The sequence below is a fragment of the Aptenodytes patagonicus genome, chromosome 3, assembly GCF_965638725.1.
Source record: "Aptenodytes patagonicus chromosome 3, bAptPat1.pri.cur, whole genome shotgun sequence".
In the NCBI taxonomy this organism is placed as follows: domain Eukaryota; kingdom Metazoa; phylum Chordata; class Aves; order Sphenisciformes; family Spheniscidae; genus Aptenodytes; species Aptenodytes patagonicus.
In genome coordinates, this window is record NC_134951.1 from 113,321,544 (window position 1) to 113,340,951 (window position 19,408).

General features: G+C 43.3%; 2 protein-coding genes across 2 annotated transcripts in view; one reads left to right on the forward strand and one right to left on the reverse strand.

The window, feature by feature from the left end:
* ALK (ALK receptor tyrosine kinase) overlaps positions 1-19,408 on the forward strand; it is a 328,254-nt gene that overhangs the window by 297,960 nt on the left and 10,886 nt on the right. The window contains exons 13-23 of the mRNA XM_076334726.1: positions 970-1,120; positions 3,622-3,753; positions 4,692-4,836; positions 5,701-5,883; positions 7,373-7,471; positions 8,436-8,588; positions 9,817-9,915; positions 11,683-11,869; positions 14,119-14,209; positions 15,128-15,192; positions 16,106-16,235. Of these exons, the coding sequence (XP_076190841.1) occupies positions 970-1,120; positions 3,622-3,753; positions 4,692-4,836; positions 5,701-5,883; positions 7,373-7,471; positions 8,436-8,588; positions 9,817-9,915; positions 11,683-11,869; positions 14,119-14,209; positions 15,128-15,192; positions 16,106-16,235 (1,435 nt within the window). The remainder of the gene's footprint in view (positions 1-969; positions 1,121-3,621; positions 3,754-4,691; positions 4,837-5,700; positions 5,884-7,372; positions 7,472-8,435; positions 8,589-9,816; positions 9,916-11,682; positions 11,870-14,118; positions 14,210-15,127; positions 15,193-16,105; positions 16,236-19,408) is intronic.
* CLIP4 (CAP-Gly domain containing linker protein family member 4) overlaps positions 16,670-19,408 on the reverse strand; it is a 54,258-nt gene continuing 51,519 nt past the window's right edge. The window contains exon 19 of the mRNA XM_076334725.1: positions 16,670-16,778. Within this exon, the coding sequence (XP_076190840.1) occupies positions 16,739-16,778 (40 nt within the window). The 3' untranslated portion in view covers positions 16,670-16,738. The remainder of the gene's footprint in view (positions 16,779-19,408) is intronic.

Consider the following 19,408-nt stretch of genomic DNA (forward strand, 5'->3'; position numbering starts at 1 on the left):
AATCACCTGCTTATTTCAGATCTAAATTGAACTTGCTGTACCACCACTCTCTTGCTCAGAAAGTTGAGTAACTCTGTCTTTTATTGCAGCAGAGATGTGTGTTTTATCGTGATTTTTATAAAGTGCTTTGAAATCCTTTGATAAAAGCTGCATCAAGTATGTAAATTGTTTATGTACTTAGAAAGGGAGAAGGAGGAGCTGAGCAGCTGAGCTGGAGTGGTACAGCCAAATCTTTGGGTACATCAACAACAGTAAGGACCTCTGAATCTTGACTGCTTGAAATAAAAGTCCCAGAGCCTTAATTGAGACTGCAGCAGCCTGTGTATGCAACCTAGCCACTCCTGGCTGGAGGCAATGAGACGTTCGTGGTGACTGTGAGTTTAGCCCGGGGACTTTTGCCTTCCTTGTTTACTGCAGGTAGTGTTGTGTCCATCTACTCTTCTATATTCCTCTGGTCCTGGGAATAGGAGAGCTGTTTCCCATCTGGTCCATGCTACCAGGACCAGTTTTGCTGTCTGCTTTCTCAATTCTCCCCCTGTCAATCTCATGCTTAATGTTCTTTTTAGCCATATGTGCTGTACTTACCGGTTCTCTTGCTTCTGTTCTTTCTCTTCATTGCTGCAAACCTCTCAAGGGTATGCCTTCTGGGAAACAAGATGTGTTTCATATATTAAAGTTTGAAACTACAGGGACTTGCTCGCTCTGTCCTCAGCAAGTGTTTGCCCAAGAATCAATGTGAAAGAAGCTGTTTTGTAGCTACCCAAGTTCATAGGTCCATGTAGAGCAGAGAACCTCAGTCTTCAAGCTTTGGGTTTAGATTTATTTAGTGTCAGGTCTTCAGGGCACAGCCCTGTGACACTGTGTATAGTTCAGGTGTGCAAAACACTCAGTGCCTGGAAGTGGTTTGTACTACCTTCCACCTGTCTGGGACAACTCTGGTGCCAGGCTCTTGTTTTCTTTTTCCTGCAGCATCTCAGGCTATGGAGCTGCTGGTGGGAAAGGAGGGAAGAACACCATGGTGCGGTCCCACGGCGTGTCTGTGCTGGGAATTTTTGACCTCCAGAAGGATGATACTTTGTATATCTTGGTGGGACAGCAAGGAGAAGATGCTTGTCCTAGTGTAAGTGATCGCCCTTTCTGTTTTGCCTTAATCCCTTCTACAAATCCATGGAGTTTTGCCTGTTTACAGAGAAAACCGTTGTCCTTGAGGGGTTTTGGGTTATATGGTTCGAGGGATAGCTACAGTTTTACTGGGAGGGCATGAATGTGAAAGGATGAAGTACCACGTCACTGTGCTCACTTCCTCTTCAACATTCAGGCCCCACTGATAATACACTACAGGTTTCTGATTGTTCTGCATATCTCAGAGCATCTGTGTGAGTTTTTGGAGAGAAAAGACAACCCTGCCTTCCTTTCCTCTGGAGATCAGTCTTCAAGGTTGACTTCACAGGGCTTTGTCTTTTTGTCTGTTGAGCCCAACTCTGCCATTATCATAGTACTCTGCAACTCTGGAGACACCCATCTCACAGGTCGTGTTTGGTTATTCTCTGTATGGGAATGTGAGAGACAAATTAATCACTGCTGAGTCAGTCCTCATTTTTGTGTTACTAACCAATAATTGCTGCAAATGTCTTGACAGAAAGGTGCAACGTCTACCATTTGCAGGCACAATAATCTATTAATCATTTAGTATTCTTTGGAGGATGAGGGAGTAGGAGATTCTTATGGAGGAAACTAAGCATTATCTGATGAAATTTCACCTACAGGTTTGAGCTGGATATTTAAATGCTGTGCATTTCTTAACTGTTAATGGCTGGCATGCAAGAGGTGAAAGCTTAGCAGTCTGTTACAGCAGAGAAAGGTTGAAGAATGTAGACAAGAAAGAGGGGTTCTCAAGGCTGGGTGCTGAAGTAAATAATGTTAAAACTGGAATTATACATATCTACAAGCAAACCATTAATATGAAGCCTCTTTGCAATGAGAAATGCCCTAACTCAAACTTCCATCTTATGTCTATAACTAGGACATTCCAGCTGAGTGTAATATATGGACTCATTAAATTGCAGGCCACTGTAATCTTAGTGAGAATTTATTGAGTGCTAATGTAATTCTTTCATTGAGGCAAAGAGATTGCATTGACTCGTAGAAGGGACTTCTACTAGATTGGATTGTAATCAGTTAAGTCTTTGCCATGAAGGATTATTTTTTTTTTTAATTCAATTGTAATCTAGTGGTTCCTTTGGGTCATTGACTTTGTCATTTTATTAATCATCCCCACCCAACTCCAAATCAATTAAGGAGAGGGAAGACTAGGGAAAGGAGGACTGGTTAGTTCCATAGGCAAGTCTGCACACACAAAACAGATGCCATTCATTCTCTGGCACAACCTAGAACACATTTTGTGGTCAACAGAATAATTTGTAACTTGAGGATGCTTTTATCAGGTTCCTCTACCAAAAGAAAACACATACATGAAAGTAGAAGGAAGCAAAAGGTCAATCCTACTGTAACAACTATTTGTGCATTTTTCCCTTAAACTGTTGTTGACTTAGTGAGTTCAGTGTGCGTAACAAGATAGTGTTAGTGAGATGAAACGTATAAAGCAAAGTAAGCTAGACGCAAAGCTTGCAACTTACAAATACTCACAGCAGAGTCCTGCTTGTCATGCACTGTAGTACTCCAATTTAAAATTGAAGCGACAGTTACCTCTCTTAGGTGATAGTCCAGAAGTACTTACAAATGATGGTTTAATGTTGTGTTTGAAATCAGTTAGTGAATTCAGTGATTTGCCTAATAGAGAAGGTTCATTACATTTGGTGCTAATTGGTGGAGGGGAAAAAAATGCTAAGTAGGAAATATGCTTTTTAGTGAAGTATTTTCTTTAACATCAGGTCAATGTTGCAATCAAAGGTGGGATTGCAGCTGTTTTGGTAGGCTTTGAACTAGCTAGCGCTGGTAATTACAGTAAAATTGCTGCTACAGCATAAGCATTGGATCAACATCAAAACTTGCTTGGAAGTCTAGATAACTATTAGGTGGCTAGTCTATGCTGAGCTCATTGCTACTGGCCATGCTATGACTACCGAGGTTAAAGCTAGCCCTGGTACATCTACGTGAGCCACCAATACACCTTGGCTCTGGATAGATGCACGTTGGCTGCCTGGCCCCAACCAATGGGGCACTGGAAGAGGAGTAAAGAAACTTGGATTCTCTCTATGTCTCTGCCATTTGGCTGTTGCGTGACATGGGGCAAGTCACATCATCGCTGAGTTAATCCCTTCCCCCACTTGTGAAATGCAGATAGTTAATGCTGGGAAGTATTCGCAATGAATTCTGCTACACTTTGTATGTTAAAAGTTTATGGAGCTGTTTTACATGGTAATAGATACCAGCACTGAGCTGGCTTCAAAATAATTCAGTTAAAATGGCAACAAATTCTTCTGACAAAGGTTGAAGCAAAAAGTGAGATTCTTCTAGAAGAGCATTCACTTGCTTCTGCTTATGTAGTTTCACTGGAGGACAATTTATTGGTTTGGGAGGGTGAAGGGTCCACGAGGCCTGTGTGTGTACAAGGACATGGAGATTTCTTACCAGAACTCAGACCTGGTCTTCTGTTTGCAGACTAATGATATTATACAGAAAGTCTGCATTGGAGAGAACAATGTGATTGAAGAAGAAATACGTGTGAACAGAAGTGTCAATGAATGGGCAGGAGGAGGTGGAGGCGGGGGAGGTGCAACTTACATATTTAAGGTATGGAAACATAGTCCCCGTGCACCTTCAGCATGAACACATCCTGCCACTTGCCTCTAGTATCGCAGCCTGAAATATCTGAGAACCCTTTATACACCTCTGGGGAAGGGTCCACAAATTGAGCTCCGGGTATCCTTCATTTCCAGTTGATAGCTGTAGTGAGCTGAGTTGGCCCTTCACGCTTCTTAGAACTGCTACATGGTATGGCCACGCTTGCTTCAGTGGCTTGGAGTTTCTTTTGCAAACATAAGAGTTTGAATTGGATTGTTTTCAATGCAAGCTGAGATGCTGAAGCATAATTCTACAGCAAAGGGCAAATTCCACAGGACTTTATTCAAATCTATCATTGCAGAACATTAGACTTCAGCTACACGTTTGGCCTATACGGTGCAATGACAAGAAAAGTTGAGGATAGCCTGTATGTTTTCTGTTGGCAACCTTATAGCTAGGGACCTGTTTTCTGTCATGTACTAGCTGAGACAGTACTCATTTCAAACACTGGTTTCAGGCATTAACAATATGTTTAGATCACCCAGCTTCTACATAATTCTACATAACTCTGCATGCTCAGTTTCCAGTGTAGCAGTCATTTACCAATGGAGGCACTATATTGCACTATATAAAGCAGTGCACCTTAGCTGTTCCGTTTGATGAAAGTCATCACACGGTAACATTACAAGCTTTCTAAGTGTCATCAGCACTGTAGGTACAATTCACAGAGCTGCTGATGCCACTGTTCTCTGTTGCAGAACTTGATAGGACTAGTGCTGTTCATTAATCTTTTGGATGTGGGTGCAAAAGTAATGCAGTGGAATTTGTGGTGCCGAGCAGTCCTAAATGCCTGCTTAGTGCAACATGCAGTAACTAGCGTGTGGTTGAACTTCCATTTGCGTGTCTGACTCAGTTTGAACACTGCCTTTATTTCTGAATTTGTTAAGATGGAGAACGGAGAACCGGTCCCCTTGATAATTGCAGCAGGAGGTGGTGGCAGGGCCTACAGGGCCAAAACAGACACATTTCATCCAGAAAGGCTAGAGAATGATTCCTCTATTCCGGGGTTGAATGGAAATTCAGGAGCTGCAGGTAAGGAAAGTTTATTCTTTTTAAGAAAACCTTTGTGATTATGTGGTACTCCCAGATTCCTCCTCACAAGGAGGTGAGGCGAAACTCATGAAAACAGAGTTCAGGGAGAACATGGAAGTGTAACAGATGCATATAGGAGGTACCCACAGTGCAGGGTACTTGGCCTAAATAAGGGTATCAGAGATGGTATAGCCATAGCAATGGCAACATTCTCCCAAAATAATGTAATACCTCTCATAAGCAAAGTTGATTGATTTTTGATATGGGAGTTTGCAGTGCTGATGTGGCCATCCTGCTCCCTGCACTGTTTTGTACTGTATAGACATACTCACAGTTTCCCTGGCTTATGCAGAAAGAGCATAATTGCACCCTGGCTAGAAGTCTCTATGAAGAGACCTTGGACAAAACAAGCAGCAGAGCTGAAAGTGAGTCACTGGTGAGTATGTTGTATTTAGAGCCGGGGTGGGACATGTTTTCACATCCCTTTCACTAAATTCCTTTTGTTCCACTTCAGAACCAACATGTTTTTTTCAAAAGTATTTTTTGCAAAGAGAAGGGGAAGGCTCTGTAAGCCAGAAACAAGTGGTTGGGGAGTAGGCAGGGATATCTTTTCACATTTTCCATAGAAAATACTTGTCCTTGTATGGTAGGTGAAAAGAGGTGCAGATGATTAATGTGGTCAAAAGCCCTACAGAAAGGTCACTGTAGCACTGTGTAGCAAGCACATCCCCTCTTCTAACCAAGGCATGAGATTCTTACTTTCAGCTGAGGTGCTTTGAAGGAGTGCTTGTTGTGCAGATCCCTGCAGTGTTTTTTACACAAAAATAACCCCTACCTGTGCCTTTTCTCTTCTCTTAACTGCAGGTGGTGGAGGTGGCTGGAATGATAACACTTCCTTCCTGTGGTCAGGAAAATCCTTGCTGGAAGGTGCTACTGGAGGAAGATCCTGCCCCCAGGCCATGAAGAAGTGGGGGTGGGAGACAAGAGGGGGTTTCGGAGGGGGTGGAGGGGGGTGCTCCTCAGGTGGAGGAGGCGGAGGATATATAGGTAAAGTGGCTTCGTGTTCAAGGTGTCCCTTCCCCTCCTTTAGTGCTAATGATCAGCAAAACACTGATAGATAATTCTCCTGTAGCTAGCATATTTGACTGTTATGTACTAGTATGTCTGTGTGTTGCCTTTTTAGCACTAGATGAATGTATGGCATTTAGTCTTTGAGCAAATAGCCAGATGTCAGTCCTTCAGCTGTAATCCTGGCTTTGCACTCTGCAAAATGTGCCATCAAGATCCTGCTGTGATTCTTGAGCCTTCCATTTTGGGGTTATAGTGCTGAAGAAGAGGAGCCACAGGCTGTGTGCTCCCATTACCAGCACCTGTGTTTTGAGGACTTTGGTCCTGGAGACTGGCAGCCAGGCTTTATGCCAGGGGAAAGATGCAGCTTCTTCTACCCTGCCCTGCTGTGGGTGGGCCTTGGTCCTGCGCAGGTGGTCGCTGGGGCAGAGGCTCAGGCTGCCAGCCAGGACCCCTCTTAATAACGATGGTGGTGTTGACTTCAGTCAACAAGGAGCTAATTTCATGTGCTGCGGGTCTCAGGACAGCTGTCAGATGGCATTATGTCGATTATAACTGGTGTGGGCCAGATTCAAGATATCTACTAACCCATAATCTCCTGGGCCACGTAGTTTCTTCAGCCATCTGCACTGTGGTGGACTTTGTAACCCCTGGTTCTCCACAGCTTAAATCAAGTGTATGATAGACCAGAAATCCTGAGAGGAAGTAATGAATTTAAATTATTAAGTGCATGTTTTGTACCAATGTTACTGTGTAATGCTTCTTTTTCCAACAGAATGCCTCACATGACATAATTTTGATTTCACTGAAGATGGTTAAAGAGGAAAAGCCATTTTTGGGTGGGGTGGGGGAATCTTTGCATGCTTGTAGTACAAAATATATGGCCCGTACTGTGCTTCTAATATGTTCTATGTATTGCCCATACTTCGCTCCTGATATGTTCTATATGCCCAAGCACAAATGAGCAACTCATAAATTCCTTCAGTCCCCATTCCTGGTGGACCACCCTGCTTTCAGGGTGCAAAGGAGAGGAAGGATATCAGATTATATTCATTCCCTCTGCTAACACAGTACATACATACATCAGCAAAGGTGAACTTAGCCCTTGAGTACTGGTGTTTTCCAGTCTCTTGGCTACATTAATTTTAAGAAGGGCTTATATGTTTCACAGCATCCAAATGGTTAAAGATGAAGTTTGTGCCTTAGTTTGCAGCAGTCTGCCTAAAACAGAGCTAAGAAATTGATTGTCATAAGCTGCTGCTATTAAGTTGAAGTTCTAGAGATAAAAGACCAGTGGTTCATGCCACAACTTGCTAAGTGTTCCCTATATGTTAAATACTTCGGTTTATTCTCTTTTCTCATTTGGATGCCTTCCTAAATATGCTGAAGTCATGCATGTTGCAATGCTTATCTGTATTTTAGTGCCAATGAGCCTCAGTCTGTTAAGGTAACTTCTGGTTTGACGTAGGTGGCAATGCTGCAGTGGACAATGACCCAGAGATGGATGGGGAGGATGGTGTGTCCTTTATTAATCCAATTGGTACTTTATACACTCCAGCACTTAAAGGTATTCATATTGGTCGGAAGTCTTCTAGTGGGTTTATTTCATGTTAAGAATAGTTTGCATCTGTAGGACACTTTACAACCCTTTGGGTACAGCTTAGTGTCTTCATGAACACGAGGACGCAGAAAGATAGCATAACAAAGTCCAATGGAGAATAAACAGAAGTAGCAGGAAGAAAGCAGGTGGAGAGAACATCAAGGCTAGTAGAAAACACTTCCCAACAACGTAGTCTACCAGCCTGTAGAGTAATTTTGGCCAGGGAAAGTGGTAACAGAACCTCATAGTTCAGATAATTTAGAAAAGAAACAGACAAAGCACCTGACTATTCGCTAACAAACATGTTCCTTAGAGCATCCCTCAGCAAAGTATGCAGGTTGGACCAAGGAGTTTCTAGGGAAAACAGTGCAGTACTGCCCAGCAGTGAGGGCGAGTGATAAATACTGCCACTCCAGCCTGTGTTTGCCCAGAAGTCAGTGTCTCGAATATGTTTGTGATGTGTTCAGAAAATACAAAAATATCTATTTGCTCAAAAAAAATGTTTGCTTTAGAACAGCCAGAAGTATTTTCAAATACATGTGCACTCTGGCCTGATAGATTCAGCCAGAAAGTTTTGAAAAAATTGCATTGTTTGATCTCAGAAGGAGTAAAGGCCAGGAAAGAAAAGGGTGAGCCCCACGGACCGACGAAAGGGCAGGTTTCCTTTAGCCTCAGCAGCAGCCTCCTTGCTAAGGTGGTAGGACTATCTGCTCAAAGAGAGCCAGTGCACCTCAACTGCAGTTGGGCTAATTTAGCTGGATGCTATTTTCTACATGAGAAAAGGACAGGAGCTATGGAAGGTGGGGAGAAATCAGTTTCTTAGATGGGGCCCACCCTGCCACATCTGGCAACCATGACCACCATGTCCCCTGTTTCTGTCAGTGAATGATCTTTGCAGTAATTAACTCAGCTTCTTTCATCCACTCCCTAGTGACAGAGGGGCACGGAGAGGTGGATATTAGGCTCCATCTTAACTGCAGTCACTGTGAGATGGACGAGTGCCGTGTTGATCTTGAGACTCAAAAAGTCATTTGCTTTTGTGAGCCAGGCACAGAGTTGGCTGAGGATGGTGTGTCTTGCATAGGTAAGTAGGTGTATGGGGTAGGCTGCTAGCGTGTGAAACAGAAAATCAATGGCAAAAATCTGTAGTTTGGACTGTAAGGCATCCTGAAAGTATTATCTAGTCTTTCTTAAAACTGGCTTCTGTTGAATGTTACCTTCTTTCCTGCTGGTATATGCTGCAGAGTTATTTTGCTAGGATGTAGACACATCAGTGCTGAGGAATGGTGCACAGAGCAGCATTGCTGGTTTGCTTTACAGTATGTTTGACATACTGGGCAGCACTGAGGAGAATCAAATTTTGTGCCTGGTTGCACTGATGCTCACATTCTGCTCTGAAATCATGAAAGTTTGCTCACTGAAGGAATTTTCCAGCTAAACTTAAATTCCAGGTCAGTCCTCTTAAGAACCAAAAAAATGTACAAGGTGAAGGAGAATACAATTCCTGTGGATCTGGACATATAAAGTGCAGGTGCAGAATCTAAAAGAAATTCTGCGTGAGAGATCTCTGAGGAAAACTGAAGACAGTGCCTGTACTTGCCTTACTTGAAAAACCAAGTGCTCAGAGCTCCATTACTAGGTTTCCTTCATTTTCTTGCCCAGCAGTTAGAGCAAGTGACTCCAGGGTTTCAGGATCCTGCTCTCAGCTTTGTCACTGGCATGGGAAAATTGTTCTGTCTTTTTACCATTCCCATCTGCAAAATGGGTTAAAAGCATGGTCATTTTGCCAGGGTGAAGTAAACCTTAATAGATGGTCATGGAATGTCTTGTGGTCCCAAGTGAGGATGCAGCTATGGAATACTTTGTACTACACTTACTGTTACCGGGTTTTTCTGCCTGGATTAGATGCATTTAGGAGATGATGTCTTGCAGTCCTCCTTCTGCTTTTGCTGTGATTTGGCATTGATAGCAACACTTTAACCCTGGCAATGTAATGTTCTTTCCACCTCCCCAGCCTCCTGCCCCTGGTTTTTACGGTCTTGTTTTCATACCCAGGGAGTGCACATGTTAATTCGTTGATAGCAAACCATCTGTTTTAATGGTATTAAATTGATATTAATTGAGGAAAGTGAAACAATGAGGTGTTAGAGGTTATAGATCCTGAGAACTGATCATGCCAGTGGTTGCTCCTACACTACAGGAGCAGCAGATGAGTAAATGGAAGGAAGAGCAGAAAAATCTGTCTGCAAAAAAGTGGCTGCTGGAAGATCATTTCAAACATGTAATTCCTTCTTCTCCTGCCTCTGTTACAGCTGAACCAGTGGTTCATCTCCCTCTCTCCTTGGTCTTGTCTGTAGTGACTTCAGCATTGGTGGCTGCTTTAATTTTGGCTTTTTCAGGAATCATGATAGGTGAGTGTTTCTCTGCAAAAGATATTTTCATATGAGGGCTGGATCTTAGCCAGGGATAATTGGGCCCTGGGAGGCAAAAGTATTCAGGTTTTTAGCTACTGCTGTATTTAATGTCACCTTCCCACACACGCGCCTTAACTTCAGATTTCAGTAGTTGTTTCTAACCACAATGACCAATTTGAGGAGGTTTCAGTTACTGACTTGGTTTCAGTTACTCTCTCGAAAGAGACATTATTGCTTGTGTTGTAGCGTAAAGCTGCCAGAACACAGCTGCCACTGGTTTTGCGAGAGCTGTTGGTGCTTAATGCCTCAGAGCAAGCTTCTTTAATTGTGTGCCTATATACAGATTTAGCCTCTTAACGTATGACATTTAAGCTTGAAATTCTCACATAGGTTTCCCTTTCACAAACTGCTACTTAATAGGATGTGGGCATTCTTGGCATCTTTATCTGAAATTCTAAAAGGTATTTTTCACCCTTTCATCTTCTTATTTTAAACAATTGCTCACCTGCATTCAATTGCAAGCAGAATAGACTTGAATCAATGAAAAGCAGCCAGGGATTCAAACCACAGCTCTGCCACCTTTCTTTGTCCACACTGTATATAGTCTGGGGGAGGGGAGGGATGTACCCAGAGCAGCAAATGGCAACTATTAAATTAGATTTGCGCAGCTGGTTCAGTTTTAAGAATTTCAGGAGTTATCAGTTGCACACACATGGTCCTACATGTATTATTTCTGGCCTGACAGTACCCCTTTAAAATTACTAATTACTTCTCAGGGAGTGGAAGAGTAATCCTCTTTCCATCCAACTAGCCTATCATTGCCATCTCAGGAAAGAGCAGCGATTTAAAAAATCAAAGCAAAAGCAATGAGGAGGAAAATGGAGGACAGGAAGGGTTTGTGGATAGGTCATTACATCCGTCTGCCTTTGCGAGTCCATGTTTACTCCTTAAATTCTTCCCCTGAGCAACATCTGCTGGAGAAGATGCAATAGCTATTACCGTTACAGTCTTTGGGCTCAATCCAGCTCCCACAGAAATCAATAGTAAGGGTAATACTGATTTAACCTGCTCACGATTGGCATTTTGCTTTGAAAAAAATACTGCAATATGAATTACTATTTCAAGGAATATCCACAGGATGTCTTCTTTCAAATTGTGATTTCTAATGACGTTTCAGAAGTATCAGTGAAGTGATTCAAGGAGTATAACACTACCATAAACTGATTTCAAATTTAGTCCAACTCTGTTTAGAAACAGAGGAAGTTTTGCAAAATGAGCTGGTTTTATGTACAATGTGTTATTCTGAGGTAACAGCTTAGTCTATCCATTTTGAACAATATAATGCAATAATTCATTTCAGATTTTAGTCACTTCTACGTGATTTAGGAAAGTTGGTTATAACCCAACTCCCTCAAGTTTGGAACTGGACTCATACTTGGAAGGTCCAGTTAAATAGAACAAAACAAAAACCTGAGACCTGTGAAATCAGAGATCTCTGCAAATGAAATTCATTTTAGTTCTTCCAAACAGTTCATGAGCAAGCCTGTTTCTTCCTAAGATGTGTAAATCAAAGGTTTCTGGATAACTTCAGATTCCATTTTCTATCTGTAATTATTTGATGTACAGAAATATGATGGTGTCACTGTCTGGTTTGATTCACTGAAATTTGGCCACACAGTGAATTCCAGTGAGACATGCTGCACGGCTGCTGTCCTGTTCCAAAGTCAATCTGTATCTCTGGTTTACTGTGTTCTCCATATTTAGTATATCGTCGGAAGCATCAGGAGCTACAAGCCATGCAGATGGAGTTACAGAGCCCAGAATATAAGCTGAGCAAGCTGCGTACCTCCACTATCATGACAGACTACAATCCCAACTACTGCTTTGCAGGAAAGACCACATCCATTAGTGACCTCAAAGAGGTGCCTCGAAAAAACATCTCCCTCATCCGGTAAATTCATCTTTGCCTTCCCCATGCTTCACACTATACGCTCGCATATGCTGGCTCTCTTACGCAGATGTGAACTCATGTCTTTGTGCAGGCACGTACAAATTCTCATGCACTTGTAGACTCATGCCCCTTTTCATAAGAAAGATGTAAAGCTGCAGTAGTTAGGCTTGTGTGGAGGGGACTAGACTTTGGCAGTCTCCTTGACCTTTTACAGGTGCAGTGTTAATCTTCTGGGATTATGAGAGGAACTGAAGAGTCATCACCAGTAATTCAGACCCGTCTTTTGCAGACTGTGCAATGAATGGCCCGTTTCCAGTATTAACTGATGAAATGCTGGGAAGGCTGAGGCTTGTAGGAGGCTCTTTTAAAGTCTTTGATGGGATCTTTGGTAAAGACAATGACATCCTTAAGTACAATAGCAGGAGAAGCAATGGGTTTGAGACTGCCAGACAGTATTAAAAAGACAGGAATATAAAGCCAGCAGGATAGTCATGTCTATTTTGAACTTTCCAGAAGTTCTGATCTAGTCTCTTAAGAAAAACTTGAAAGTTCAGAGTTCTTTCCCACCTTGGTCTACTGCAGGATACAGTGCATGCCACTTGTGAATGTGACATTACTCTTGTACCATGCAGTTTTACACAAAAAGCCAAGAAGTGGAAGCAGGAGGGCTTGGAAGACTAGGGAGCTTACGGTGCTAAAAAAGATGATGCTTAGAGCGGTCTATGCAGTCTGCAATGTTTTGCTGTCTCTTATCTCATTCCCTCTTACCTGCACATCTTGCTGGACTGCATCTGGAAGTTTCCAGTGTACCCTGTGCTGCTGCTGCCTTTGTCACTTGGGCTCTGAAAGGATTTTTGAAGTGTGGCAAGCTGCAGAGAGCAGAGGATACAGCTGGGAATTGATAAGGGCAGGGAAGGTGAGCTTTTGGGGAGGAGGGTGAGTTATGAGCTGTAGAGATCTGGTTTATATCCTCAGTTTGTAATAAGTTGGTCAGGCATAGCCAAGAATAGTGTCTCCAGCTGACACCTACAAAATGTTATTAAAAGAAGTGGTTGAGTCACAGGCAACGCAAGTCCTCACTGTGGTTTCACTGCCTAGACTGGTCTTTATCCTGGCAAAACTGCAGACAGAGCTTATGCAACAACAGAGCAGATTGTCCTTAGCAGCACCTGTTTGAACGGACAGGAGGGCAACAGCCCATGCAAAAACAGTCCACCGGTAGACTAGAGAACAGAATCAGTGCAGCTCTCAGGCCAGACCTGGCTCTACCACAAAAGTGCATGTTGAAGAAGAGCGCCTTATTGAGAGCCTTTTACCTGGACCGAGATGCAGGAATGTCTTTTAGAAGCTCAAACTAGTACTGCCTGATGTGCAGCCCATGCAGGTTTAAGAGGGACTCGGGATCTGGTATGCAGCCTCATTCTCTGCCAGAGTTTGCTATGTCATTATGACATGCCACCTATGTGGTAAAACTATTTTTGTACCAGTTGACTTAACGTTAAGCGAGTGAAGACGAGTAGACAGGTACGCAAAATCTGTATCACAAGGACATAGGACGGGATCTGTTGTATGATTACTTTAATTCCTTTCTCTTTTTCTTGTACCCTTATTCAAAATAAAACTGTAAATTTCGTAATATGATCAGTGCCAGAAACGATTCTCAGCACGAATACCTAGAGCTGAGTGCTTTACAAAGCACTATCATCACCATTTACTGGCTAAGGTACTTACCCAGAATCACAAAATAAATCAGGAAAAGATACTTGGTTTAGAATTCAGGTCCTTTGAGAACCATTGTGCTTCCTAGTTTCTTGTTCACTGTTTTCTTTAATGGTGATGCATAAACATCGTGGGAGCTGTTAATGTGTTTAGGGTGTAGGAACACCAAGACTTAAGACCTATCTTTATTGACCTGTTTTGGAGCACCCACCACTAGAGCACTGACACCAAAGCCCATAGAAGAGTGCTATCCATTACACATCGCAGTGCCAGCAGCTTGATTTCACTGGGGACTGTTCACTTTTGAGGATTGCTTTCCCTACCAATTAAATACATTGTAGGTCCAGGAAAGATCGCATCAAGGTCTGGTCCCCCTGCATAGTGTGAGGAGTGGTATCGTCAGTGCCAATATCCCGTTCTCCCTGTTTCACTACCATGAAAATCGTGAGCCCGTTCTGTGAGCTGTGACCACAGTGTTATAATGTGTGTTCTCTGTAGTAAAACCTTCTTGTCTTCTCTGGTCTGTCCAGGGGTTTGGGCCACGGAGCCTTTGGTGAGGTATATGAAGGTCAGGTGGCAGGGATTCCCAGCGACCCCACTCCCTTGCAGGTGGCTGTGAAAGTAAGTGACAGTGTATGAGTTATCATGACGGTTTCATGCACCTTTCACCCAAGAGTCCCAATGCATTATAAAATTGAAGATGAATTAAGCATTACTATAGTACTGAAGGATGTGGCTAGAAAGGTTGCTACTCTCTTGCAACACTTTAATCCATCATAGTGATGGTACAGCTTGTAGCATATGGGCTTGTGAGATTATTAAAAGAGGTCTGTAAGTAGTAAATAGGCAAAGATTTACCATACAGCTGCAGTAGACTGCAGGTATGAGAAATAAATCCATCCTCTGTCCATCTTCCACATGCTACACCTGGTGTGGTAATCTGTCCAAAGCCTTTGAGTCAGAGGCCAAAAGTCTTCACAGGGCCAAGAGCAGCTGGTAAATAAATCAAAGAGCCTGCAGGTAGGAGGTGGCTGGTTTTCCAGGGATTACAGGATGGATATGCACTGGATGTGAAGCTAAGAGACCCTGGTAGGGTTCTCCAGGCCTTCAGCAGCCTAGCTAGCTTGTTTTCTCCTAGAGGTTACATAGCAGCACAGTCCTACTGCTGGTTATAGTTCATAGTCTTGCTGGGAGGTAGGAGTATTGAATTGTCAGAGAGCTCAGGAACTGTGGTCTCATTCCTCATCCTCTATACAGCAGAGTCCCATATATTGAGCACTCTTCCCTGTGCACTCTGGGCTATTTCCTTTGCTGGGAGGAAGATGACAGTGGCGTTGATGGGCCATGTGTTCTGATCTTTACCTTTCAACAGGCTTCACAGCCTAGTTTAGTAATGGTCTAGCTATTATCTTAGAGTGAGGTTTCTTTTAGAGAAACAAGGATTGCTGCAGACAATGTTAGTACTTTTGGTTGTGCCAGGTGTTCTACATCTGTAAGTTTAAATATCTTCATCTTGTGAATCTGTTCTTTCTTTTCCAGACATTGCCAGAAGTGTGTTCAGAGCAAGATGAGCTGGACTTCCTCATGGAAGCTCTCATTATTAGGTGTGTATGAATAAGATGAACAGCACTTGTGTAGGCTTGCAAAGCCCAGCACTGTAAAGAAAAAAGGTGCTTTGAGAGGTGATGTCCACGCAACACATCTATACAGTAGTTTTAGCGCATGGCTGTAGTATTTTACAAAAAGGATAGGCATTGCCATCCTTTTTTATCCTTCTTACAAATGAAGAGGCACCAGATGATTAAGGGCTAAATTTTCAAGAGGGTCCACACTGGTTTTCATTATCCAAGTGAAAATCTTTAGGCCCAGTTTTCAGAATTGATAATAGGATCCTTTGAGTTCTCTTAGAGATCAGAACGCGAGGTAGAAACAAACCTTAGGAGTTTGGGTTTGACTAGTCAAAACTAACAGATGGCATTGACTTAATGCTGCTGTCATGTCACATGTCAGTGACTGAGTCCTAGAATCCATGGAAATAGTTTCCTGTCACATTGAGGTATGGAGAAATGAGGAAGTATTAGAGACTAGACCTTGAGGAATATCTCCTACGTAAGCAGATCCCTCTGTCAGTATGTTATTTGGAACAACTCTGCCCTAGCCCAGCTTCTGCCCCTTGGACGGGGAAATTGGGAGCAGACTTTTCTCTGTTATCAGACATTCTCTGCTTCCTATGGCCCACAAGTCTTGCTGTAGCCCAAAAAGGATGCAGAATATAGGAAGAGGAAAAGCAGCCAAAAGCTACTCCTTCCCCACCTCTGTTTCTGCACTATGCAGACAGACACAGAGTGTAGGGGTAGCGCTTTAGCTTTATCCAGTTACCCTACCTTTGAGATTTGTTACTTTCTGGGGAAAAAAAAAAAACAAACCATTCCCCGCAGCAAAATATTTTGATCCTTTTCTACAATTGTGCTTTTTGGATTGAAGTTGCTCCATAATTGAGTCTCCCTGTCTCCACAGCAAGTTCAACCACCAGAATATTGTGCGCTGTATCGGGGTGAGTTTGCAGGCACTGCCCCGTTTCATCCTGCTAGAGCTCATGGCTGGAGGTGACCTGAAATCATTCCTGAGAGAGACGCGGCCTAGACCGGTAAGAAAAGAGAAAATTGAATTTTATTTAGTAAGCTGCTGCCACAAGGCAAATACATAACTATAAAAGAGCTGATCCATGCAGCTACTATTTCCCAGCATTTTAGAGGGTCAGAAAATTTCTGTTGCTAAAAGACCACTGTGGGGGCAGGACACAGATGTATAGGGAACAGATGCTGCTGCGGCTATGCAGAGGTGCCTCATCCCTGGACTTTGCTAGATAGCATTGCAGATACTATCGAAAGAAAGAACAAAATCAAAGCTTAAAAAAAAATACTTAAACTCTACTCTTACCTTCCTCACACCAGCTGGGGGCAGCTTGGGGGTGAAGCATTGGGCTAGTAATGACACATCCATTGTTTAAACTGCTGATCAGGTGCATTTCTGTGGATATCTGTTAGTGCCAGTTTGAAATAGGCAAGGAGAGAATCCGGCCTGGAGCTGTTGACTTAATAGTGTTGTGGTTTAACCCGGCAGGCAGCTAAACACCACACAGCTGTTCACTCACTGCCCCCCCACCCCGCACTGGGGTGGGGGAGAGAACCTGGGAGAAAAAAAAAAAAGTAAAATTCGTGGGTTGAGATAAAGACAGTTTAATAGGACAGAAAAGGAAGGGAAAATAATAATAATAATGATAAAAGAACACACAAAATAAGTGATGCACAATGCAGTTGTTCACCACCTGCCGACCAATGCCCAGCCAGTTCCCAAGCAGCGGTCACCACCCCCCAGCCAACTCCCCCCAGTTTATGTACTGAGCATGACGTCACATGGTACGGAATGTCCCTCTGGCCAGTTTGGGTCAGCTGTCCTGGCTGTGCCCCCTCCCAGCTTCTCGCTGGCAGAGCACGGGGAGCTGAAAAGTCCTTGACTAGTGTAAGCACTGCTTAGCAACAACTAAACCATCAGTGTGTTATCATCAACATCATTCTCATCCTAAATCCAAAACACAGCACTGTACCAGCTACTAGGAAGAAAATTAACTATCCCAGCTGAAACCAGGACACTTAATAGCAAATATCTTTAGTCTGGAGTTTTAAAGATTTTCCCACTGAAATCAGCATCAATAGGAAATGACAGTCAGTCAGAAATGGGTGAGAAATAAATTATGACTTCTAGAGAAGAATCAGTATTTCAGAAGAATAAAGTTTGCTCTGCGTCCCTGGATCAGAAAGGCATCCAGATGTTGTTGAAGTTTAGCACCAGGGCCCAGCTTCACACTTTGTCTCTACATTTCTTTGACACAGGGCAAAATGCTGGATTTTATCAGTACAAGAGAGACACAAATTGGCTCTAACAGATATAAATAAGATTCTTCCTCGAGGCATCTGGAAACAGATCGACTTTGTATTTTTTCCTTGCAGTCTGGTTTTCAGACATATAAAATGGTCTGTGTTGCTCAGGAGCACCGCAGTCTTGGATAGGTTGCAATATAGTGGCTCCTGCCTGGATAATAAGGCTAAACACCCAGAAAGTCAAGATGTTTGAAATCTGAGCAAGCAGTCTTTATAAATAGAGGTTGGTTTTCTGTAGCACCTAGAGATGCTCTTGTCAGCTCATACAAATGGGCTGAACTTAGTGGTAGGTGAATGGGAAAATTCATGTTTTGCAATGTGGGCTCTGCTCTCTCCCGGTGCAGAGCAAACTGGCATGGGCAAGGTATGCTGCCTGGTAGGTGCTTTGTTCAGAACTGCCAGGACGGGCTGTGCTAGATGTGTGAAGTGGCAGGTGAAACAGGATGGCGTAGGGCAAGGGCATCCATCACTTTGCAATGGAAGCATCTTTTTGGCTCGTTAAATTAGACAGAGAAGCCAGCCCGGTAACAATCAGGATCTTGTGAGGAAGCACCCAGAACATTAGTCCTGAACAGCAGGAATTTTTACCTACTTGCAGTAAAATGAACCAGTTGCTTTTGTGAATGGAAAGCCCTTAATCTTTATAGAATGCAGCCATGGGAGCCTTCTGATCTGAGGGGTTTCTTTCTGTTTGCCCCTACCCCAGTCATGAGTTTCTCCTTGCATGCCAGGGCTTCCATTTCTGTTAGCGGTAGCTCTGTGGAACCCCTGTGAAATCTAATGTCAGAAGAGGTAGGTGGTTCACTCCAGGCACAGCATACATTACTTCCTTGGTATTTCTCTTTATGCCTTCACAGTCTCTCCTTTCCTCTTCTTTCCTTGTCTTTCCTGACCTGTTTGAGGTTATCTGAGACTGACCATAACTACTACGACACACAGGGACTGTTCCCAGCACCTTGAAGATCCTCCCCTATTCCTGCATTTAACTTGCTACCAGGACTGAAGCAGACGTGGGACTGATGCTGCTGTTTTCTGCTCTGTCCCATGCCTGTCACACTTTGGGAAAGCTGAGGTTCAAATGCAGATGGGCAGTTGCAAGCTGGAACTGATTCAGAAAAACAGTTTCCAGTCCCTCTTTAACAGTTGGGTGAATGTAGACAGCCTGACTGTGTGCAGACACAGATCATTTCTGCTCCACTTTTAACACCTTTTAACAGCCTTGCCCTGCTTCTGCTACCATCCCATGTGGTGGCTGCCTGGTGAGAATGACAGGGTAATTCATTGTCTGGCTGCAGGGGCAGCTTCTGCGGGGCTAATGGCACCTGTGAGTGCTGAGAAATCAGCCTCTGCTGCGCGTTTGACTGCTGGCTCAGAAACTATGAGGCTAGGAGACTGACTGATGAGAGATTAGATGTGTGTGAAGCATTGAAAAATGTGAAGTATGGGATCCAGCTGTGGAAGTAGATTTACCCTCTGCATATACTCGAGGTGTGACAGTGTCTCTGTACATAAGGCCCGTGGCTCAGTACTGCCGGATGTATCTTTGCACTGCTCTTAATGAACCCTGAGCTGCTTTGTTCCTCTTATCACTCATTCAAGGAAGACAGGCAGGAGGTAGGCATAGCAGACTGGACGTCTAGTTTTCCAGGCCCATTAAAGGAAAGGAAAGATGGGAAAGGTGCAGAGTAAACAGGCTTCGATGAGCTTTGCTTCCAACAGGAATTAATTGAACACACAAGACCTAGCTGACTGACTCAGTAACAGAGGTGCACTGCTTACTGTGCAGTAAGCACCGTATGAATTACTGTTGTCATTTCCCCTTGTTTTTTTCCAGTTTTGTATTTTCCAGCTGATTTCCTTACTACCTTGTCTTTCCCAC